Source organism: Sus scrofa, chromosome 3 (genome assembly GCF_054392235.1).
Source record: "Sus scrofa isolate SSC_HxYL_T2T_F1_AM1 chromosome 3, Sscrofa_HxYL_maternal_Yorkshire_Landrace_v2.0, whole genome shotgun sequence".
Taxonomy (NCBI): Eukaryota; Metazoa; Chordata; class Mammalia; order Artiodactyla; family Suidae; genus Sus; species Sus scrofa.
In genome coordinates this window covers 64803545-64828252 of record NC_139385.1, presented here as the reverse complement: position 1 = coordinate 64828252, position 24708 = coordinate 64803545, and the positions used below count along the sequence as shown (strand labels likewise).

At 47.9% G+C, this 24708-nt stretch overlaps 1 protein-coding gene across 2 annotated transcripts in view; it reads right to left on the bottom strand.

Moving 5' to 3' along the window:
• Positions 1-9370: 9370 nt before the first annotated feature.
• Positions 9371-24708, bottom strand: part of RFX8 (regulatory factor X8) — a 68116-nt gene continuing 52778 nt past the window's right edge. For both annotated transcript variants that reach the window (XM_005662358.3, XM_085020098.1), the window contains 5 exons: positions 24001-24157; positions 21060-21154; positions 17712-17826; positions 13603-13904; positions 9371-9734 (listed from right to left, as the gene is read on the bottom strand). In XM_005662358.3, the coding sequence (XP_005662415.1) occupies positions 9558-9734; positions 13603-13904; positions 17712-17826; positions 21060-21154; positions 24001-24157 (846 nt within the window). In that variant the 3' untranslated portion in view covers positions 9371-9557. The remainder of the gene's footprint in view (positions 9735-13602; positions 13905-17711; positions 17827-21059; positions 21155-24000; positions 24158-24708) is intronic.

Here is a 24708-nt window from a genome sequence, read left to right as displayed (position 1 = left end):
CTGGCTCAGTGCCCTCCTCCACTCCCCAGCTATGTGGCCCTGTCAAGTCACGTAACCTCTCTGTGCCCGGTTCCTTCATTCAGAAACGAAGAAAATAGTATTTACATCATGGGGGTGAGGGATGGGAGGATGAAACGGGTTAATATTTGGAGAGCCTTAGAACAGAGTGTAGCGTGGAGTGTTATGTGCAAGGTAGGGATGGTTCTCTTTTCACAGAGGAGGGAGCTGAGCAAACGGAGAAGGTAAGATTAGCACCAAGTCCGTCTGAGACCAAAGGCCATCCTCTTGCTCTGTAAGGACCACGACCGTCTTACATTTTGCTGTGTGAGACGCACTGCTGCAATGTTGAGGGCCTTGCCGCCAGTGCACCTAAAAGCAGTATCACATTGTTCACTACATATAAACTACAATAAAGAGGAGGCAGCACCCAGAATGTAGCCAGTGTGGGGTGGCAGAGGATTGTATGAACCCTCACCATTTAAACACATTGTCTAACTTTTTTAAAATTAAATATTTTTTTAGGGCTGCACCTGCAGCATAGGGAAATTCCTGGGCTAAGAATCGCAGCTGCAGCTGCCAGCCACAGCCACAGCCACAGCCATGATGGATCTAGGCCACCTTCTGTGACCTATGCCTCACCTTGTGGCCAGGTTCTTAACCCACTGAGCTAAGCCAGGGATCAAACCCCTATCCTACCTAGTTGGGTTCCTAACCTACTGAGCCACAACAGAACTCCCACATTTTATTATTGATGGAAATTTGGCATGGTTCCAGTAATCAAGTTTTATGAACAGTCTTGTATTCTGGTGTGTTGGCCTCTTGGATGCCCTGTCCCACTTCCTCTCCACTTCTCTGTTTTCTCCAGTTGTTGTGCGTAACCAGCTGATGGCAGTGCAGACAGCCCCAGCTCACCTCATCAGTCCACACACCCCTTGCTTTCTGCCTCCGCCTCTGTGCCAGCTGCCTTGTGGGACATGGAGTAGGGTTCCCCCTGAGCAATGTGAAAACCCAGGAGTGCTGAACCGTGACACCCCATTGGGACAACCTTTGACCAATGGGTGCAAAAATACAGAGGATAAACACTCCCCTCTTCCAAGTCACAAGTGGATGATTCTTTCCTTTCCTTTCTTTTTTTTTTTTTTTTTTGCTCTTTTAGAGCTGCTGCACCCATGACACATGGAAGTTCCCAGGCTAGGGGGTCCAATCAGAGCTACAGCTGCTGGCCTATGCCACAGCCACGGCAATGCCAGATCCAAGCTGCATCTTTGATCTACAACACAGCTCACAGCAACACCGGATCTTTAACCCATTGATCGAAGCCAGGGGATGGAACCTGCATCCCCATAGATACTAGTCAGTTTTGCTTCTACTGCACCACGAAGGGAACTCCACAAGTGGACGATTCTGAAGGTCACTCTATACAGTTCCTCAGAGCATCTCCAACAGGATTTGAGCCCCTGTTGCTCACAGTGGTAACTAGCTCAATGATGCAGCCTCAGAATGGCTAGAGTGACCCCTACATGCAAGTCCTCTTAATGGGCTCAGTTCCTGGGAGGAAGCTGAGCTCAGGCACAGGTGCATACACACAAGCATTCTCTAGACTACATACCTGCAGCGGAGTTGTGGGTTCTGGGGTACAAGTAGGTTTCATTTTGTTATATAATGTCACACCAACTTTGAAAATCATTTTACCAGTTTATTGCTACCATCAGTGTATGGGAGTTCCTACTACTCCATATCGTCATCGACACAGATTGTTGAGGGGTTTTCTGACCTCCACCCAAATCCAGTGGATGAGTAATGATACCCCATTTTTATTTTAACAGCTAATATGATTGATCACCTTCTCATACATGTATTGGCCAGCTGACATCCTTTTTTTGTGAAATACCTGTTAATGTCCTTTGTCCATTTTTATTGGGTTGCCTGTGCTTTTTTAGTATTGATTTGTAAGAATTAATTGTATTTTCTATACCAGGCTCTCAGTGTACAAACAGGTCACAAACTGCCATTGGCTGGTCGCGATGGTTAATTTCATGTGTCAACCTGAATGGACGAAGGGATCCCCAGATAGTGGGTAAAACGTAATTTCTGGGTGTGTCTGTGAGAGCTTTTTTTTTTTATGGTAAAAGATATTATTCACATTAAAGATACCATTCAACAAACAAAAAATTAGTTTAGTGTATCAATTGCCCCAAACTTTATTGCCACTTTGTTTAACCGTAACTGTGGAAGCTAAATGCATTTGTATGCTCAATATGGAATTATAAAACTAAAATGTCAACTATTTTCTTCTTCTCTTTTTTACCAGAAAGCAGATTCATCTGACGAGGTAAGACTCTTTCTTTCACCTGAAAACTTAGCAATTAAATATGTATTAAAATGCTAATCTGGATTTCCCTTTGTGGCCCAGCAGGTTAAGAAGCCTACTAGTATCCATGAGGATTCAGGTTCAATTCCTGGCCCTGCTCAGTGGGTTAAGGATCCTGCACTGCTATAAGCCTGTGGTATAGGTCAAAGATGTGGCTAGGATCTGGCATTGCTGTGACTGTGGCATGGGCTGGCAGTTGCAGGTCTTATTGGACCCTTAGCTTGGGAGCTTCCATATGCTGCAGGTTGTGAGAGCATTTTTGGAAGAGGTTAGCACTGGAATCAGACTGACTAAAGAAGATCGCCTTCACCAAGGTGCATGGGTTTCATCCAAACCTTAACGTCCTGAATGGGACAGAGAGGCAGAGGAGGGAGGATTTGCTCTCTGCCTGATTCAACATCCGTCTGCCCTTGTTCAGCTTCTTGAGCCTTCAGACTCAGGCTGGGACTCACCACAATGGTCCCCGGGTCTTCGAGTTGTCAGATTTGAGAGCCCTCCCCAGAAACCAGATCAGCTGGAACCTTGATCTTGGTTATCCCAGCCTCTAGAAGGATGAGAAAATAAGTTTCTGTTGTTTTAGCCACTCAGTCTGTGGTCTTTTGTAGCCATAGTAGCCCAGGCAGATGAATACAATCCACTTACTGAAATTTAGTTTCTCCAGGATTCTATTGATGGTGATTAGTATTGTTTTCAGGTGTTATTTATTATGACTCAATATCCTTCTGCGAGTCTTTTTGTGAATATATATTTTCTTTCCTTTGAAGAAATACCTAGGAATAAAATCACTGGGTCATAGAGTAGGTATATGTTTAACTTTCTACAAGACTATTGGTCACGCACTGTTCGTTTGTGCCCCTCAAACTCTTCGTTTGTGGTTGTGAAGTTCTAACCCCAAATGTAATGGTACTTTGGAGAATGGGCTTTTGAAAGGTAATTACGGTTAAATTAGGGTCTTGGGAGTGTGGCCATCATGATGGGATTAATTGCCTCATGAGAAGACAAAGGGACAGAGTTCCTCTAGACCCCAGCCCTGCTGTTATATTTTTAAATTATAGTTGATTTACAATGTTGTGTCAATTGCTGCTGTACAGCAAAGTAACTCAGTCATACATATGTATACATATACATTCTTTTTCTCATACTATCTTCCATCACTTTCTATCCCAAGAGATTGGCTATAGTTCCCTGTGAGGTCCTACTGTGCCCCACGGTATTTCTGCATTGAGGAAAGCCCATGGAAGGACATAGCAAGAAGGCACATGTCTGCAAACAGGAAGAGAGCCCTCATCAGGAATCCATCACCTGGCATTTTGATCTTGGACTCCCAGCCTCCAGAACTGTGAGAAGTACTCCCTGAGGTCGCTAAATTTTGCATGAGGCCCTATCACTTACAAAACAGGAGCTGTTTTGAACTAGGACTTGGAGACTTGACTGAGTAACGTTTTCCATGGATTTCAGATTTTTTTATTGTAAACCATCCTGAACCATTCTGTGTGTGCTATTACAGAAAAGGAGCCCCCCACTAGCGCATACTAAGTTCAGTTGCAGGAAATTGGTCATTGGTATATGTACAAGCAGATTTGACCTGTAACGGGAGAAAACGGATTGCAGATCTGTTGCTTACATCTTACTTCCCACGAACAAATACTTTGTCAAGAACAGTGAGAGTCACGTAGTCAAAGGTAACAAAGCATGATTTAAAGTTTGGGGCTGGACCATAATGGAAAAGAAGAAAAGAAAATGGAGAGAAAGACAGGGAGGGAAAGAACTGAATTACTTTGCCAAACAGCAGAAATGAATACATTATAAATCAACTCTACTTCAATAAAGTAAACTTAAAATGGAAGGGGGGGGAGAAAAGAAAGAAAGAAAGAGAGGAAGGAAGAAAGAAAATTGGTGCTGGAAATGTACAGATGAGCTCAGGATATCATCTCAAGTCAAAAAAAAAAAAAAAATGAAGCAGCAGCAGCTAAAAAAGGACCAATGGATCATGTCAAAAGAGGCACCTTGAAAGGCCTTCCACTGTGAGAAGACGGAATAATTTGAGCATCAAAAAGAATAATGATGGCAATTTTAAAAAAACAACCCTTGGAGTCTCTGCTGTGGCGCAGTAGATTAGGGATCAGCCATTGCAGAGCTGTGGCTCAGGTTTGATCCCTGGCCCAGGAACTTCCGTATGCCATGTGTGTGGGGGAAAAATTAAAAAACAAATAAACCACCACAACAAAAACCTGAACACACATTTACTGTACTTCCCAGCAATTGCCCGCCTGGGCATTTATCCCAGAGAAATAAAAACATATATTACCCCAAAAAACCTCTATGCGCCACTGTTCATTCAGCTTTATGTGTAATAGCCCCAAACTGGAGAAAACCCAAATGTCCCTTAATATGTGAATGGTTAAACAAACAGCCATGTATCCATACCAAGGGATTGCCTGCCCCTCAGCATTAAAAAGAAACAAACTACTAATAAATGCAACATCTTGAGTGGATCTTAAGGGCATCATGCTGAGTGAAAAAAAAAAAAACACTCAAAGTTCACATCCTGTATGAATTCATTTATATAACACTCTCAAAGTGACAAAAGTATAGGGGTGGAAAACAGATGAGTGGTTGCTAAGGGTTCGTGATGGCATTGGGAAGTATGTGTGGCTATAAAGCATGAGGGAGATCTTGGTGGTGACAGTTCCATATCTTGATTGTGATGGTGGTTACACAAATCCACAGGTGTTAAGAGAGTCATGGAACAGGAGTTCCCATTGTGGCTCAGCAAGTTAAGAAGCTGATGCTGTCTCTCTGAGAATGCCGGACCTTGCTCAGTGGGCTAAAGATCCAGCATTGCTGCGATCTGCTTTGTAGGTTGCAGATGTGGCTGGGATCTGGAGTTGCTATGGCTGAGGTGTAGGCTGGCAACAGCAGATCTGATTCGACTCCCGACCTGGGAACTTCCATATGCCCCAGGTAGAGCCATTTAAAAAAAAAAAAAAAGAAAGAAAATTATAGAAGTATACATCCCCACTGCACCAATGTCAAATTCCTGCTTTTGACAGTGCAATCGAATTATGTAAGGTATAAATAGTGGGGGAAACTGGCTGGAGGGTACACAGGTCTCTCTGAGTTAATGATTAGAAACAAAAGCTAAAAGCAAATCCTCAGTGATCATCACCAGAAGTTGTTAGGGCATCCAATTTCTCTGAAGTTCACAGGGTCCCCCTGCCAAAGTGGCAATTTTAGGGAGGCTCATTCTGAATCTTTTCACTTCCACAGGGCAGGGAGATGTCTGCTTTCTTTGTTTCTGGATGATCCCTCAGGTTAACAAAGTACCTGGTAAAAGAATACATGCCAACCACTTAATCTGGGGACACATCATTGCATTTTAGATGAAATTTCTGTTTTTGGAGAAATCTGCTGACAGAATGTTAGTGGGCCTCTAACTCATCATATGGAAATTTAGGTTCCAAGATTTATGTGGGTGTAGCTATTATTATTACATGAAGAAAAAATTGATGTGCTTCTCTTGCTGTAAGTACCACACTGACAATCAGTGAGGTGCCCTGGGGAGATTTCCACCTGTACAAGGTCTCATTCCTACTCCAAATTAATGTTTCAGAAACTGCTACTGCCTCTATGCAGCACCAAGAATCAAATGTTCATGTTTCTTGTCAAGATAGGTTGCATGATGGCAGCGCTGTCAAAATGTCACAATAGGTGACTGTGGAATCTGTATTGATGATCAGGGTCTCACTGCCGCCTGGACAACCTTGAGTAGGTCATTTCCACTGGAAGACTGGGTCCCTCACAGAACATTTGGAATAATGATTTGAATTAGGAGTTTGGGATTAACAGATACATTCTACTCTACATAAAACAGATAACCAACAAGAATCTACAGTCTAGTACAGGGAACGCTACTCAATATTCTGTTAATAACTTATATGGGAAGAGAATCTGAAAAAGAATGGACATGTGTATGTATAACTGAATCACCTTGCTGTGCATCTGAAAATAACACAACATTGTAAATCAACAATCCTCCAATATAAAATAAAAATTAAATTAAAAAATGATTTGTCAATAGATAGAGTTGACCTTGACCAAGGGAGGTTAAAACTGATTATTTGATTCCTCTGTGTGCAAACCCTTCCCTAGGGCCCTCTCTCCTTTTCTTTGGCCAAGGCGACAGGAATACACTGATGCAAGGAGAGGCATCCCAACCTGCTTGTGTGTTTCCATTTCTGCCCTCTTGGCCTCTCGCTTTGCCAGGAGAACATGCTTGGGCTGGGCTGCTGGAGGGATGTGGGAGCACAGAGAGTGTTCTCACCCCAAGAGAGGTCATTCTAGACCTGCCAGACCCCACCAGCCAGTCAGGGACAGCAGATGGCTGAGCCAGCCCAGCCGAGGTTCGCCATGTCCAGCCCAGATTAGCAGAACCATCCAAGCGATCTGCAAGCTGGCAAGGGATAATAAATAAATGGCAGCTTTGTTCTCCTTCTCTTTCTTTTTTTTTTTTTTTTGGCCACGCCCCATGGCATGCAGAAGTTCCCTGGCTGAGTATCAAACCTGAAACACAGCAGAGACAATGCTGGATCCTTAATCTGCTAAGAATGGTGACACTTTTAAGCCAGAGAGGACGAGTTTGTTACTCTGTGGTAGCAAACTGATAGATGGTGCCAGCAGAAAACCGCCCTTGCCACCTGCTCTGTGGATTATTTCTGACTCTTGGATAAAAATCCAAGTTGGGGGGAGGAGCTGAGCACGTTCCTTTTCACTTTCCAATAGCAGAAGACCACCCGTGACCTTCAAACATGAGAACAATCTCTGTTCAGTAATGAAAGTGTCCAGTCCAGTGTAATAAGCACAACGTCAGGCTTCATTGAAGACGAGCGCTTTTCCCATCTCCCAGCTGGAGCTGTGTTCCCTCCCGAGGCCCTGGTGGGGGAGGTGGACGCGGGTGGATTCTTGGTCTCATGGGGGTGGAGGGTGGGCTCGAAGGGGGAGGGAGAAACAGAGATGAACCCGCAGGGCAGGTCCCCTCTCACACCACTTTTCAAAACCTCCTGTGCAAGGCTCAACCTCTCGCCCACCAGAAGCCTACAGTCCAATTTCCACATGTGGGCACTGACTTCTATGGTTTAAAAAATACATTGTCACATGCAACGTACGCAGAAAAGCAATCAAAGCAAATCCGAATTCTTGAAACACATTTTTTCCAAGGTCAACATCTGTAGGGCCACCCGCAGACCAAGAACTGGAACAGATGAGGGTCGAAAAAGCCCCCTTCCTCTCCTCTCCATTACTACCCAATCCCAACCCCTCTCTTAACTCCTAACCCCACAGATAAACAATTGGAATCATTTTCTTGGATAACCTGAGTGGCCTTTTCAAGGATGGAGTGCCCTCTGCTAGCTCTCAGCTAATCAGTTTACCCCAAACTATGCAAATGAAATTCACTGTTCCCAGACCCATAGACTTTGCCTTTGTTCCCTGACTTAGCCCCCCGCCTACTTAGATGTGAGCACATAAATGATAGGCAGTCACCGGACTGTGAGCCAAGGACTAAATGTCTCTGAATTGTGTTTTTTTTCTTTTTAGGGCTGCACCCTTGGCATATGGAAATACCCTGGCCAGAGGTCAAATCAGAGCTGAGGCTGCCAACCGACACCACAGCCATGGCAACCCTGGATCTGAGCTGCATCTATGACCTTCACCCCAGCTTGCAGCAACGCCAGATCCTTACACTGAACGAGGCCATGGATGGAACCTGCATCCTCACAGAGACAACATTAGGTCCCTAACCGGCTAATCCACAATGGGAACTCCCTCTCTGAGTTGTTTTTTGACAAATAACCACTCCCAGTTTATGTAAGGAATGAGATGACATATTCAATGAAGTGATAAAGGCTCTAAAAGAGGATGACTTTTTAAACCACGAAAGTGAATAATTCTTAAAGAACCTAGTGACAGAGTTCTGATGTTCCTTTAAAATTTATGTCATGTCTTAGGTTAAAGAAGATCAAAAAAATATTCTCTTACTTCCACTGATACTAGAAACCATCTTAAACATGAATTGTTAAATTCCTTCCAAGTACCATTATCAGTTATATAAAAATGGATCTGGTTTAACAATGAGCTATGCTTAATTTCAAGAGTCTTTAGGATTTTGCTTCTGAGAGGGGACAGAGCATCAGCTCTATGTCCTCCTTTGTTGCAGACACTGTTGAATTCATAATTCTATCTCACTTTAAGAAAGATACCATGTGAACGAAGCAAAGCTGGGAGGCTTTAATGGACCTGTAAGTCTAACAGCGCTAGCAGATAAAGTTTTTCTCTTCTGTTGCGGCGTCCGTGCTCACAGTACTCACCAAAAGACAAGCCAATACTTGGAGGAATGAGTTGTTGAGACAAGAAATAGTGATTTTATCCAGCAAGCCAGGTGATCAAGAAGAGGGTAGACTCATGTTCCCCCCTTCCCTGAGTTAGAATTCAGGCTCCTTTTCTGCTCAGAGGGGCGGGAGTAAAGCCGACCATTTCCTGGTTCCCATCAGCCTCTGGAGAGGATGTGTTCACTTCTTCCTGCAGCCATCCCCAGGTGGGCCTGGTCAGCGTGTTTCCTGGGACCTAAACAAGGGTATTTTAGCTCAATGCTCATTACCCAGGAGGCAGCTTCCCAGAGATGGGCTGTTAGGTAGCATTTAAGTTTACAGGCAACCGCCCTTTGGGGATTAATTTGTAATACAACACAAGGGTTCTTCCCTATTATGCGTCCTCACCGCCTGAGAAGACTGTCCAACAAATTCTATTCCGACTGCTGCCCTACCCCGGGGGAGAAAAATACTACCATGGGTCTTTGACTATTTGTATCAGTTTGTATTCTGCACATTTTCTCTTTCTTTGAAAATGATCCATATTTTTTACTACCGACAGGGTTTCTCAAATTTCTCTTAAGTCCCATAGAAATACTGGGAAAGAGCCAAAGAAAAGCAACAGAAGCAAAGATTATTCTCTAAATCCAGTTTATATGATGCATCGAAACCAACTCTTTGAAATACACATAAACAAGAAACAATGCTACATCTATTATGTACCTATAATCTTATGAATATGAAAGCTTTAGTTAGCATTTACCATATTTTTAAGAACGAAAAAAATATTTTTGTTTCATGTCTTAGTCAAGTAAATTATCTTACATATCAGCATTGCTTTCCCTAAAATAAATATTTTCAGAGCTTTGGGATACATCTGATATGTGGATCACAAATTTTTGTCCATCTTTCAGGGTTATGAGGGTTTCTTGTCCCAAAGGCAGGCTGAGTTTGATGGTGCTTTCGGTGGCCTTATCTTCCAGCAGTACCTGGATGAGCTGCAGGGGGGAAAGATTTGAAAGCAAAAGATAAAAAAGAATTATGCTATTCCCTGCTACAGGACACACCTTTTGAATTCTTCCACCACACTCTCACCCCACCCTGGGCCCCTACACTTCCAGGGGACCCTCATTATGCAGGGGACCACTCAGAGGCTGGCGAGGACTCTGTAGAAGGAATTGCAAACCCAGGATGGTGCAAGACAGAGGGAGGGGCCCTGGGGAGTGGGAGCATGTGTGCTCCCTTTAGGAAAAGAATAGGGGGCCTGTAGTCGTGTGTGAGAGGAAAAACAACTGTGCCGTTAAAGACATGGAGAGCCCAGATAAGCTCTGGAATGTCCCAAGGTCTTTGTGTGCTGATGCTCATCACCTTGGCTGCCTTCTAGATGGGCACTGATCCTGCTTCGAGAAGGCAGTTCTGAGTGACAAAATGGGCTCAAGTTTCCACACAGACCCTCCCTTCATCACCCATCAAATCACAGTAGGTAAGGGGGATAACCTGTGAAAACCATCGTTGGTTATGTGAACACTCTACTGGGTAATAACAGACTTAAAGGTTCACAGATTCTGATGTTGGCTTTGGTGCCAGCTCTCAGAGAGTCGCCTAGTTGCCTAAATGGGTCTTTTTATCCAAGAAACGAGGATAACGTGCCATCTCTCCTTTAGCTCTGAGGGTGCCCGGAAGATGGGCAAACCCTTGGACATGATTACTTTCAAACCGCAAGAAATGTATTTTCTTGGTCTGATTTCTTCAATAACTCCCCTCCCCCACTTCCCCATAAGCTAACATATTTTGATAAAGATGTGCACAAGATAACTTCAAATGCAGGGTTAATACAACTACATTTCTCACCTCTTCTCTCTAAATTCCATAACACCCATCACCAACTAATGAAAAGAAATTTTTCTTCTCTCTTTCTCTCAAAAGACAAAAATCCTATCTTCATCTTTACCCTATGACTGGAGAGTCACATTTTAAAATATTTTTGCCATGCTTTAATCCTTCAGTATACAACCTAAATTAAAAACTGTGTCATAGGTTTTAAAGAGGGAGTGCCTGTATTTAACATCAGTGTGATTTTTCCTTTTATTCTTAAACATGCCTTGGCTTCTTACTATTTGGAGCACCGCTAGAATGGAGAAGAGCGACAGATGGATGTGGCCGTGGGGACTGCTGATTTTAGTTGTTACCTTAGGTGCAAGGCAGTGCTGAATTGTTCAAAGGCAGCCCCAGAGGTGCAGCTGACTGAGCACTAACTTACGGCAGATGAGTGCAGATGGGACACAGAGGGTGTGCTTTTTGGTTGATGGTGAGTGCAAATGCTGAATAATGAATGCAATGAAAATCAGACGAGCATCACTTTTTGGTGTTAGATTGTCTAAGTCATTATAGCTAATTCAGCAGGCATGCATGAGCAGAGACGGGTTTAATTAATCTCTAATGCATACTGCCTTGGATTATCTGACATTTATCTGCTTATATTGCTTTATTAAGTAGTTCAATTAAATATCTAATGTCTTCTTGATTTCCACCAATTAAATGTAGGTCAAACCCCATTGCAAGGAAGTTCAGAGTGCCTAGGGGAGTGAGCGTTACGGAAAAGTGTTCAGATGAGGGGGTTTTGTTGGAGAAATAATAACAAGAACTAGGGTTGTGGGGACCTACTATGCTCTAAGAATTTTACAATAATTAATGTATTTAAACCTCATGACAGCCCTATGGAATTAGATATATTTATTTCCATCTTGTAGATGAGGAACAGATAAATTAAGCAACTTGCTCAAGGTTCTCAGCTAATAAGCAGAAGACGGGGGTATTTGAACCCAGAAGTTATGTACCAGAACTGCCCACTTATTTTCCCAAATCATCAGACTTGAAGAATTTTTCATTTAATCCCAACTCACCACGTTTGGAATCAAAGCACCTGGTAGTAGCCTCTGGAGAGAGGGGGTGCAGGAAAGGACAGTCTGGAGGGAGGATGTGGGTTTGGCCCCTGCTCTGCTGGCTATTAGCAAAGTAACCTTGGGTGCATGACTCAACCAAGCCCTGGTGAGCCTCAGTCACGCCATCTGTGAAATGGGGGCAAGGACAGCACTGTCTCATTGCATTGCTGAAATGATGCCTCTAAGTGTCCAGCACACAGAGCCCAGCAGCATCTGCTTTCTGCCCTCTTCCAACTGTGGCCAAGAGGTAAAAGTTCAGGTCCTGTTGCCTTGGTGACCAAGGGGCATGTCAGCTGGTCTCTGGCCCCAGCCAGTGAGTGGGGACCTGCATGGGTGGGGGCTGAGTGTCCAGCACAGATGCGTGTCTTGTTCTGGCTCCGCGTGACTCAGTGAGCTCCCAGTGGCCCCAGGATGGGCTGTGTTCTCCAGAGGGTCAGGGGCAGGGAGAGACATTCTCCTGGGCACAGCCTGGCCATCCCAGCCCTTCTTCAGACCTAGCTGGCTTTCTGTCTGCTCACAGCCCAGAATCAGTAGCCAAGGTGAGGACTTCACTGCCCCCAACTGCTCCTATTCTAGGGCCTCCCAGCACCCACCATGGGGTCCCTGATTGGGGACCAGGATTTCAGGTTTCCAGGCTCTTCACATAACCCTCTCTTTACAGACATGTCAGAATCCACAGCACCAGCAGGAGCGCCGAAGGCAGCTGGATGTGTGAATTTACTGTGTCGAGTAAGAAAACAGAGATGGAACAGAGACAGGGTTGGTGACCCTGAGAGAGGCGGCTCTTTTGTTCCTATTATTTCCGTCCAGAGCAGTGGGCATCTCCTCCGGTCTTGCTCAGTCTGTCCAAGTGCAGAGCACCCCGGGGAGCTTGGAATGGGGTTTGGTTAGAGGGAAGGACCCTGGGAAGGTTCTGGTTATTCAGAGGATTGTGGCAAAGATGGGCTGTGAAGCAGTCAGTGGCCGTGACCTTGTTTCTCCCAGGTCAAGGTCATGCCTCTGCCTTCAGTGGCCCACGAAACAAACTCCTCATCGACTCAAAAGGGGAACCAGTGGGCGTGAAAGAAATGCTACGTGAAGATGCTAAACTTCCAAATGTGTATAGAAATTTTAGAGATGGTTACTGACAATTGTTGTTAAGATTTTTTTCCCAACCAGCCTCCCTCCACCACCCACCAGCCCTCTGTCTGGTTCCTCTTCCCAGCATTCAAGGTCCCATCACAGACCTCTGCAAAGCTGGGTCCTATTCTTCTTGGGGGCTGGATCTCCCTCGTCCCTCCTGGTGCTGTGGGAGCAGAATGGACTTGAGGTCAGGCAGACCAGGCTCCCACCTCAGTTCTGCTGCCTACTTGCTGTGTGACTCTGTACAGCTCACTTGGCTTCTCTGAGCCCGTTTCCTCACCCATGGCATAAAAATAAGAACCGATATCCTGCAAGGGTGTATGGCTTTGAGATAACACACAGCAAGGGAATCCAGGAGGGATTTGATAAAGAGCAGTTCTTGTTTTTAGATCTTTCAAGATGTACCCCAATTCCATCTTCTTGAAATCCTTTCTGTTCAGACTATTCAGTGTTTCATTGAATGCAGAAGCATTTTCAGTGCCTGCCCCACCTTTGAGCAGGAGCAGTGACCAGTTGCTCAGAAGTCTAAGCAGGCCAGGCCAGCTCAAGAAAGGCAAGGGACAGGCAATCCACACTTCTGATGGGACCGGGTAGGTCCCAGGGGGACCAGGGACCTGAGCTGACTGGTGGTCACTAGACACACTGTTATCTTCTCCCCTGGCAAAATCAGCCAAAGCAAAGCTGAATGTAGAGTCCCGCATCCTTGCCTGGACCACGTGACCTTTGTGGGTTTCCTAATCGCCTGGTAGTTCTCATGTCCCTGAAAACACTGTGCTGAAGGTGGGCCCCCTGGGGTCTGTACCTTGTTGCCCGTGGCGGTGTCCACCAGGAAGCCTGGGACCCTGACCACAGCACAGCAGCTCTGGCTCCCAGGTCTCAGCGTCACCCGCAGGGGCTCCTCGCTTGGGCTGTCATGCTCCTGAGCTGGAGAGGATTCTGGAGGGTGCGTGAGCCCCTGGTCTGGCTGGACAGGCCACTGGTACTCTGGGAGCTCTTCCTGGAGGTTGCCCACGTCGTCCTCGTCCTCCTCATCCTCCTCTATGCAGGACTGAAGTATGTGAATCACATATTCCAAGAGCAGCAGATGAAACAGATGCCAGGAGCCTACGTTGAAATAACAACCCCAAAAGAGTGATCAGACAGACAGATGGACAAGTGAACAGATCCCTGTGAAATGACAGCTTTTCTGGAGTGCTAAGCCTCCCTTGTAGGGGCTGATCCTGAGGGTCTCCGGCAGGGGCCACCACCTGCGTAACATCCTTCACTCAGAGGACCCCAGAGAGGTGGCTTCGGGATGGAAAGCTTGATGGCCTGAGCCATGAAAGGGAAGGCAAAGCCCAGCCCATGTGAGATGAGAAGAAAGCAACCCTTGGAGAAGGGGTGCTGTCCTCAGAGCTAGAAGACGTGTCCCTTGGCCTCCCAAGGTGGGCACGTGGGGATGCGAGGGACCTGCTATGACGTGTGTGGCTGCATCTCCTGGAGGGAAGTGGGTAGGGGATGCCTTCTCTCACATGGGCCGGCGAGGGTTGTCATGAGGGAGTTTGGGGGATGGGGAACAGGACAGAGCATGGCTCGAAACAAATCCCAAGGCCTTTGTTTCCAGAAAAGAAAAGGATTATTGATGTTCAGCTAAGAAACAAGGGTAGGGGGGAGATCTGGCTAATTCCATTTTTTTTTTTCTTTTTAGGGCCGCACCCGAGGCATACAGAGGTTCCCTGGCTAGGGGTTGAATCAGACCTACAGCCACTGGCCAAAGCCACAGCCACAGCAATGCAGGATCTGTGACCTACACCACGTCTGTGACCTATACCACAGCTCCCGGCAACACCAGATCCTTAACTCTCTGTGCTGGCTAGGGATCAAACCTGCGTCCCAGCACTGCAGAGATGCTGCTGATCCCATTGCGCCACAGTGGGAACTCAACTAAAAGATAATTTCTTTTCTTTTTTTAGGGCTACACCTGCGGCATATGGAATTTCCCAGGCTAGGGGTCAAATCAGAGCTGCAGCTGCCGGCCTACACCACAGCCACAGCCACAGCCACACCAAATCCAAGCGACATCTTTAACCTACACCACAGCTCAACGCATGATGAGTCTCATCATCGACCTATGCCCCAGCTTGCAGCAACACTGGACTTTTAATCCACTGAGCGAGGCCAGGGATCAAACCCATATCCTCATGGATACTAACTGGGTTCTTAACCCACTGAGCCACAATGGAAACTCCATAAGATAATTTTTTAATGAAGGTAAAACCATAGCCCATGCAGATATAAAATGAATGTATGTCAGAGATTTTATGAAACGCAATCAATGAGGGCACGAGTAAAATGTTGCAACTGATGAAGAGAATTCAAAGCACTACATGTACAGAGACAGTAAAGCATGCCACTGACATTTACTTACAAATGGATGCCAAACGCAAATGTCCTCAGGACAGAAGTCAACTGCACCCACCAGATATGCTAGTTGGCGTTTCTGTGCAGAATAATCATTTGTATCATTACCAGTTTGATACAATTGACAGATCTGTAAAATAACTCAAAGACAGTGAATGTGGCAATAACTTCAGAAAGATGTGTTGATGCTTTTTGTCCACGTCAAAGCTTTATATTCTTTGATGGATCTTGGTGATACTGGCCCTGCGAGAGGCATGACCGGCTATGGAATAAGCCTGACCCACCAACTCCTGGCGTGTCTAACTTTGTGAAACCACCGTCCACACGAAAAGGAAAAACGAGTGTTGTCACAAGAGGGGCGAACAAATCTGACTCCGTATTAGATATTCCTTTTACTTGAACCCTTGTATTCTGCTGCTTTTGCTGGGAGTTCAGAATATTGCCTCGAGCCTGCAATATACAGAAAGAGCTCATTCTCAAGGCACTGACCTTGAAGGGTATAGCTCTGCTTTATGTTTGATTTTTAAATGTGTTTATTTTAAAAAAAATGTTTTAGTAAAGTATACTTGATTTACAATGTTGTGTCAATTTCTGCTGTACAGCAACGTGACTCAGTTGTACAGACATATGCATTCTTTTTCTCATACTATTTTACATCATGTTCTGTCTCAAGAGACTCAGTATAGTCCCCTGTGCACTTCAGTTGGATACTTTTCCATTCATAGAGATTAAAAGTTGCAGAACAGGAGTTCCCGTCATGGTGCAGTGTTTAATGAATCCGACTAGAAACCATGAGGTTGCGGGTTCAATCCCTGGCCTTGCTCAGTGGGTTAAGGATCCGGCATTGCCGTGAGCTGTGGTGTAGGTTGCAGATGCGGCTCAGATCCCACATTGCTGTGGCTCTGGCGTAGGCTGGTGGCTACAGCTCTGATTAGACCCCTAGCCTGGGAACCTCCATATGCTGTGGGAGTGGCCCTAGGGAAAAAAAAGGCAAAACAAAAAAAAAAAAGACCAAAAAAAAAAATTTAAAAATAAAAGTTGCAGAACAAAGAATAACATTTTTCTCATTGGAGGCTTACGGGAATGCAGTGATCTGACCTACGTGGACAGCGGCAAGAACAAAGGATGCCGGCACCAAGAAGTCTGCACCCCCTAGCCATGCTTCTCTCTCATCTGGCCTTTAAACATGCTTTGCTGAAACCCTTCAGGGAGTGTGTGGTTTTCTGGGCACAAGCCACCTGTGTCCTCACATGGCCCTGCAATAAACCTTCCTCTGCTCCAAACTCTGATGTTTCAGTGCTGTGCGGCCTCACTGTGGCCAAGCACACTTACTTGTTCACTTGGTAACAGTGAGAATACTCTGCCTTTAGCGGAGGTAGGAAGACAAAGGGCAAAGCACCAACTTCAGGCCTGGATAACCTTCTGTGGTTGCACCTGAACTCTGCCTGGGCAGAGCCTCAGCATAAAGCCCTCCCTCTGAGCTTCCCCTAAGGGGAGCCTTATCATGAATGGGGTCACCTCTGCGGCTGCTCACTGCCGCCACCCTCTAAAGAGCCTCAGTGTTTGCAGAATGGTCTAGAATAGGGTTCGTCTCCTCTTCCTGCTCTGTGGACCCGCAGCCAGGGTGTCGGGCAGCCCTGGGGCAGGGATTCCTCACCCTGACTGGTGTGTGAGCTTATGGGGTGGAGAGCTGTGTGTCCATGGCTGGGCGCCCAGTGCCCAGGAAGGTGCCTGGGGCTTTGCAAGGATGCACAAAAATCTGCTGAGACGAGTGACCCCCTGGGTGAGTCTGGAGGGCTCAATGGTGAATTTCCCTCCCCACAAGACTCCTGTGCTGCATCCAGGTCCCAGCTTGGCAGATGTGACTTTCCCCAGCACAGAAAGTTTGCAAAACAGATTCTGCTTTACCTTCCACCTTCTGCACATAGAAGGTTTTATCAATTGTTCTTCCACCTTCTGCACACAGTGGGGATTTTATCAATTGTTCTTCCTGAAGGTTAAATCTGACGGCCCTCAAAGAACTCATTTTCCCCCTCTATCTCAGCTGGGAGACAGAGAAAAGAGGGTGCTCGGGGCTTTTCTTAGAATGTCCACAAGGACACAATTCAAACCCAGGAAAGGAGTTCCCTGGTGGTGCAATAGGTTAAGGATCCAGAGTTGTCACTGCTGTGGCTCAGGTTGCTGCTGTGTCGAGGGTTCAGTCCCTGGCCCAGGAACTTCCACATGCTGCATGTGTGGAAAAAACAAAAACAAAAACAAACCCCCCCAAACCCAGGAGACGTTTCCTGCTTGTCAAATAATGATGGCAGGACAGAGGGAGGTGTGATCCCATGTCCTATCATTATAAAAAGATGAATATAGTTTTGTCTGGTTCTCTGTGTCTGTGCCGTATTTTACATAAAAAGGTGAGAAGACGATGAGTGGGTTCCATATAGCAAAATGGAAAAGACTCCTGCTGCAATAACATCTATGAAAGGTAGAATACAACATGCCATGTGTCCCTGGACTTACCGAAGCTGTCTCTGTGGCACAGGGTCATAGCTCTGCTCACGGCCGTGAGAAGGAAATTCCATCTCAGCTGGAAGCTGGCGGCCAATCTGATAAACTCCTCTTTGCTTCTGCTTGGCTGTTACATTTTTGTGAAGAAAATTAAAAAAATGCTGGGGGTTATGATAAAAATCAAGGATTACATGGGTGATGCACAGGCACAGTCAAGTGGCCAAATGGGGACAGGAAGAAGGAAAGACAAGGACAGAGGAGGCCCTGGCCTGTGTCACGTCTCCCGCCATCTCCCATGGAGATGGTTCCAGGCAAGACCCTTTGAAGTTGGGGGAGAGAAGGAAGGAGGTGCTAGAGTGGCCCACTTCTTTTTCTAATCCCACACAATCTGTAAAAAGAGGTCACTGACAGGGAGCGGCAGAGGAACCTCGCAGGCGGACTCGCCGAAGCCTCCTTGGCAGTGGCTGTGGAGTCTGATGCGGTGGAGAAGGGGCGCAGACTCCCACCGTGATGGGAAGGAATGGGCTGACTGTGGAAAGCTCACAGCTGGGCGCTGCACCAGCTGAGTTATCTAAGGCCCAGAAGGTCCACCTGCATAGTGGAGTCAAGGTCCTTTGACAGCCTCCGTAGCACTAAGCTGGGTATCCGCGTGTAGACAAAGGATCTCCCCACTAGACTGACAGCAGCCTTGGGATGAATCATGAAGCCACAGTCGCTGAATTTCCCAGCACAGGTTGGCAGGAATCCCTGAGCCTCTCCTGCATCTCCTGCTTGAGGAGTGCCCACGGCTCAACCGCAAGTCTCCGAGGAAGAGCTGCAGAGCCCGGCCTGAAAGAAGCAGGTGCCCTTTCCATGCTGGCCTCTCCTCAGCCCCCAGCGAGAGCCCCCAAGGACCGACCTGGGCTCTGGGTGGGTATGGACCCCACCTGTAATGGAGCAGGACCCTATGCAGCTTCTAGGGGAAAGAACTCTCCCATCCCGCAGTATCCTCTAAAGCACCCAGGTAATAGTAGCTCAAGCACATTTCCCGAGTTTTTCAGATGTTGCAACCCCCACATGGGAGAAATTAACTACCTGAGGATCATGAGCGAATAACCCCCAGACCTACTGGTGCCTAAGGATTGATCATGTTGACTGCCCTGTTGTATCAGTCAGCCAATCGGAGAATCGAGCTGATCATACACCCTGGGACCCCACCTCCTCTCCCCGCCTTCCTTCACCTGGCCTGTAAAACTGCTTTGCTAAAACCCTCTGGGGAGTTGGGGGTATTCTGAGCATGCATCTCCTTGCACGGCCCTGCAATAAACCTTCCTTGGCTCCCAAATCTGACATTTCAGTTTGTTTGGTCCCACTGCGTGGGGCAGGGAACCTGAGTTGGTGCCCCTTGGCAGTGGCATCCTCCCCCCCATGACTTGGGACCACCTGGCTCCCGGCTCTCAGGAGGAGCCTCCTGGCATCCAACACACACAAGAATGGTTCCTAAAACCATCCAGAGAAGCAGCTGTGGGCCGTCTCCATGCAAACCTCACTCGTGGACCACGAACATTCCCGAGCTTTCCTCTGCACCTGCAATACCTCAGGTTGCTACATTTAGAAATTACTCTTGGGGAGTCCCCATCGTGGTGCAGCGGAAACAAATCCAAATAGGAACCATAAGGTTGTGGGTTCAATCCCTGGCCTCGCTCAGTGGGTTAAGGATGTGGTGTTGCCGTGACCTGTGATGTTGGTCACAGATGCAGCTCGGATCTGGCGTTGCTGTGGCTGTGGTGTAGGCCAACAGCTGCAGCTCCGATTTGACCCCTAGTCTGGGAATCCCCATATGCCCCAGGTGTGGCTCTAAAAAAAAAAAAAAAAAAAAAAAAAAAGAAATTACTCTCGGGTCCAAACTAGGGAATGAAGTGAAACATGACACAGCCGAGCCCTTCCCTCCACTGGCGCCACCAGATGCTGTCAGCTGAGGCTGTGAGTCACCTCGGACAAGCCTGAGGCTTTACATTTTAACAGTCTGAGCATTTCATTGATGATAGTCTGTTTTTTTTATCAGCCAAGTTGCTTTACCAAAATAAGCCCTTCAAAGGCAGGCAGTTACAAAAACACCCTTTTTCTAAGATGCCTCGCTTGTAAAGGCTTCCAGGTGTGGCGATGGAAACATTGTGTGACGTAGCCTGAGATACAAGATGAGCCGGCGCTGCTTCGGGGCAGGACCAATACCAGAGGGCTTCGTGCGTTCAGCCTGGGTAAAGCCGAGGCTGCATGAGTGACCCACACAAGGAGCAGAGGATGGAAAGCTTCATCCTATTGAATGAAAGGGTGTCTCCCCAGCTCTCCGACCGCACGCATTACCACGGGTAATCATGAGCTCTGCCAGGGACCCAGGGAGGAGGGGGAGAATCAAACCACACGGGACCTGGAATGACTCTTTCCAAGGAGCAAAGGATGGAAATAGACACCTGCCAAGGCTTGGAACCGGCTCTCAAGCTCCTTCCTAAGTTTTCTGGGGCAGGAAGAAAGGGGACAGGAGGCTTAAGGAGAAGAGGCGAGTCCTTGTCCAGGCCCAGGCCCTCCAGGTACCCCCTCTCTGCCCCAGAGATGTCTCCCCTCTCCCAAAGCAGTCCCCGCCTTGCCCGTGTGCCTGCTCTGTTCCTGCCATCCTCTCTTGGGAACAGGGTCTCCCTTTCTTAGCCGATTTTATCCTCGACGCCCGTCACCTCCTCGTGTGGCCCCCTCCCTCAACAGGGCCTTTTCCAGCTGCTTCGGCCTTCAGAGTATGAGGCCTCAGGCTGGGGACCCACTGGGTCCAGGGTACTGGGGTCTCCTCCAAGAGCATTTCTAGCTCTTACAGGGTGACTGCCAGTGCAGATGACAATGACAATCAAGCCAAAGCACCTACTTGAATGGAGTCCCAAGTGACATGGCCAACAGAAGGACCAAATCCACCCACATCCCAAACCAATTCATCTTGGCTTTTGTGAACTCAAGCCTGATACTAAGTGCTAAGCCCCCAGGCAAGCACTGCCCCCAAACAGACCCATCTTCCCCCTAAACACTCCTGCCTGGTACACACGCATCCACATGCACACGCACTCACGTGCACACACACTCATATGCCTGCTCACGTACACTTGTGCACACACACACACACACTCTCACTCTCACACACAAATGATGTGCCAGCCTCTGAGTCACAACCTGCCCATCCTGAACCTTCATGCCAGCCTGGACACACCTGCGCCCAGAGCTCTAGAGAAAACCCTTTTTCTTTGTACCAGGTCCCAGGCACTCAGTGCTAGAATGTGGCTAGGATGACCAACACCTACTTCTTCTCTTAAAAAAAAAAAAAAATCAATTATGGCTTTGTACCTGGAAGACAAATACTTGGAGATTTGAAGACAGACAATTCAGGAACACACTCAGGTCTGTTGACATGCCCAGCAGAGAAATTAAACTGCTTAAACCTATCAGGAGACAAAAACAACACAAAAGATGGTGAGAGCAGTGTGGCGGGATTTCTTTGTAGGTATTTGTAACACCCACTGCAGCCTCGCAGTCATTTCCAACACAAAGCCTGCCTGCCCGAGCTGGATGCGTCACCCCAGGTCGTCTGGTTCAGAGCTCCCTGGCCTTGCCTTCTAGCAACCGCCTCTGCTACTTGTTGAAATGGGAAGACATATTTTGAAATAACAACTACACCTTGTAATTACACAGAACCCGGCTTCAGTGAGCTCACTGCATGATACAGACATGACCTCACCCATCCCTGCTGTTTTCATGAAAGGGGTGGTTTGTTCAAGTCCTTTAACTGACGATGGACATCAAAGCTACCGAGGGAAGTTAGCAGACCTGCCTGGGGCTACAGACCCGTCAGTACAGACCTGAGGGGCAGAGCCCGGGTGTGGGTGAGGTTGGGACTCGGGACCCCACCTGCGAAGGCAACACTGAGACTGAGACGAAGGACAGCCTCCGGCCTCCCCACATGAGTGGCACCACATGCCAAGCAGGGTTTGGCAAACCCAGTGGGTTGCTATGGCCCAGCTCAGGCTTGGTCAGCCTCTACCTAAAGATCCTGCAGGGTCATCTCAGGCACCTGCCAGCCAGGTGTCATCTCTCTGCCGGCTCTGAGCCCTCCTGGAAGGACACACAAGGATGCCAACAGGAGCTCAGGAGCCCTGGGCAGCCTCTTGGACGCCTTGGGGAGAGGCCTTCCTGGCTTGGGCTGGGGGTGAGAGGAAGCTTTGGGTGGCTACCTGGGATTTTCGGGGAAGCCAGTGGTCTGGAAGCCCTGAGCCTGCTGGGTTAGGTGCTGGCTTTTTGGCTGCTGGTTTGGTTGAAGGGGAGGCCCTGGGATTTGGGGTAGGGGAGCTAATCAGGGACAGGAGCGGGGGAGGGGCTACCCACCAACAAGTAAGGATCTATTTTATTCCTTTAATAACTGGTATGACCCGACCACGTCAGCCCTCCCTTAAGGTCAAGGAAAGAGGACGGGACAATTTGCAGTACTTTACACGTTTCGGAATCCACGTATCCAGGTGGTTGTGAAATGCCGAGGTGGTTCCATATGCCAGCCCCCTGTCGGGTGGGCCAAGACAAAGCCCACGGCTCACACCTGAGGGGGCTCCAGGCACTGGGCAGGGGGCAGCTTTATGCACACTGACCCCTCTTAGCAGCCTTCACACTAAGGCCGAGAGACTGGCCCTGAGGCTGGGGGAGTTGGGGGTAAGAGGTGTGCAGCCCCTCCTGAAGCAGCTCCCGTCTCCCCAATGGGGGGATGCCTGCTCTCACTATTGTCCCCTCCCAGTGACCTAAAAGTGCCATGGGCCAGCTCTTAGTGCAATGGAGATTTTTCCCTTAAGATTAACTACAATTGTCAGGCGGTGTTGGGCCCAGAAGAGGTGACCCCAAATGTGCCTCAATGGCATATTGGTTAATTTAAATTAAAGTTACTTAGGAAACAGCCAACACCAGAGGGACTCTGACCCACCTCTCTGCCTCCCTGAAAACAGGAAATCAATGTCCTGTGTGAGCAAAGCCCTCCCTGAACCAGGGAGTAAAGAGACACCCTTTGGCCAGAGACGGGGCACTGAAGAAGCCTCTATAAACACAGCTGCTGCTTCTTTCATTTACTCCCAAGCCCAAATGCTGTTTAGCTTCTTCACTAATTGGGCACCCCAAGCCAAAGTTTCTTTGTGCTGTCAATTCCAAACACATATATTGTTTCTTGGTGTAAAAAGCAGAAAAGCTGCCTGTTTCAGCCACTTCTTAGGCCCTATTTCTCTGACACATATGTGCACGTGAACTGAAATTTGTTTTTTTTTTTCCTCCTGTGAATCTGTCCTGCATCAATTTTATTACTAGTCCAGCCATTAGAACTCAAGATGGGCAGAGGGGGAAATGCCTCCCCCCGCCCCAGTCCCCATAGCAAAGGGCAAGAACACCACATGCCACTTGTTTGGAAAGGAGTGGAGGCACCCTGGTTAAACTTCACGTTGTTAAAAATAACACTTGGTGGTGCTGATGGTAGTGACAGCAGAGGCTGGCAAGGCAGAGCACCGAGTCAGTCCAACTTAGGACCCTAGAGACCCTCTGAGCACGTAAAAGGGACTCAGGGAGGGTTTCCAAAGGAGATAAGAAATGCTGTCCAGTGGCAGTCACACTTGGCAAACACGTGCCAGAACCTCAGGGCAGGTCCTGGGAAAGGTTTCCCCCTGCTCATTCCTCACCAACTGCAGGAAGAGGTGTGTGAGCAGATAGATTATAATGGCAAAGGGGAATGTTCTAGGAGTTCCCATTGGTGCTTAGTAGGTTAACCTGACTTGTATCCATGAGGACGTGGGTTCAGTCCCTGGCCTCACTCTGTGGGTTAAGGATCCAGCCATGCCGTGAGCTGTGGCACAGGCCGGCAACTGCAACTCTGATTAGACTCCCTAGGCCGGGAAATTCCATATGCTGCAGGTGTGTTCCTAAAAAAATAAATAAATAAATAATTTTTTTAAAAAAGAAAGAGGAACATTCTAGGAGTTCGTGCTGTGGTGCAGCAGGTAAGGAACCCAGAGTGGTATGGGTTACCGCAGGGGTGTAGTTTCCATCCCTCCATTGCTGGTGCAGTGGGTTCAAGGATCTGGCATTGCCACAGCTGCGGCTCGGATTCAATCCATCGCCCGGGAACTTCCATATGCCACGCGTGAGGCCATAAAATTAAAAAAGAAAATGAGGAACGTTCCAGTTTTATCAGGAAACTCATACATTCATGACGGCCAAGGCAGCCACACGAACGTGGCAACCAAGCAGCTGCGCAGAAGCTTACATTTCATCTCCGCGTCCTCCTCCAGGTCGTCAGCGCTGCTCAGGTCCCTGGGCAGAGCCTTCTTAGAAATACCCAAAGTGCCCCGATGGATGATGGCATCTAGGTCTGACTTCAGGACGCTGACCCTCCTGCTGCTTTTCAGCACCGTCCTCATGGTCTAAAGACGTTGGAAGCACATGACGTGAGGAAACCTCGTCCTCTTACTTTGGCCTCATCCCCGCCCCTCCCTCTCCCCCTTCAAATGACCAGGGTGTTGTTGTCGAAGAGGAAGAAGGGGGGAGTTGGGTGGTAAATCACCCACTCCGACTGAATCGTAGCTGACAAAGTGTCTGAATTTCACCCGTTCTAGAGCTGCCTTTCTGAAAGGCGGCGTTTAGGATGCTCCTGCCTATGATGCGTGGTGAGTCTGGCGGGTCTCAGTCCCCTCGGGTCCTCCTCTCCCGGTTCCTTAGTCTCTGCACCTGCTCAAGCAGCCTGCATTCTCCAGAGTGGGAAACAGTGGGTGACTGAGGGAGTGCAGGGCAAGGATGCTTCTGGAGAAGCACCAGTGTGGGTGGACGTGGAGGGCGGCCGCAGGGACTTGGAAGCTATCCTTCTTGTTTGGTAAATGGCTTGGGGGGGGGGTGCGTCTGCAGCCTGAGCCGGAAGCCCCAGGCAGATCGGGATGAAGGTCGAGCTGTAGGGCCAGGACGGTCAAGGTGAAGGTGC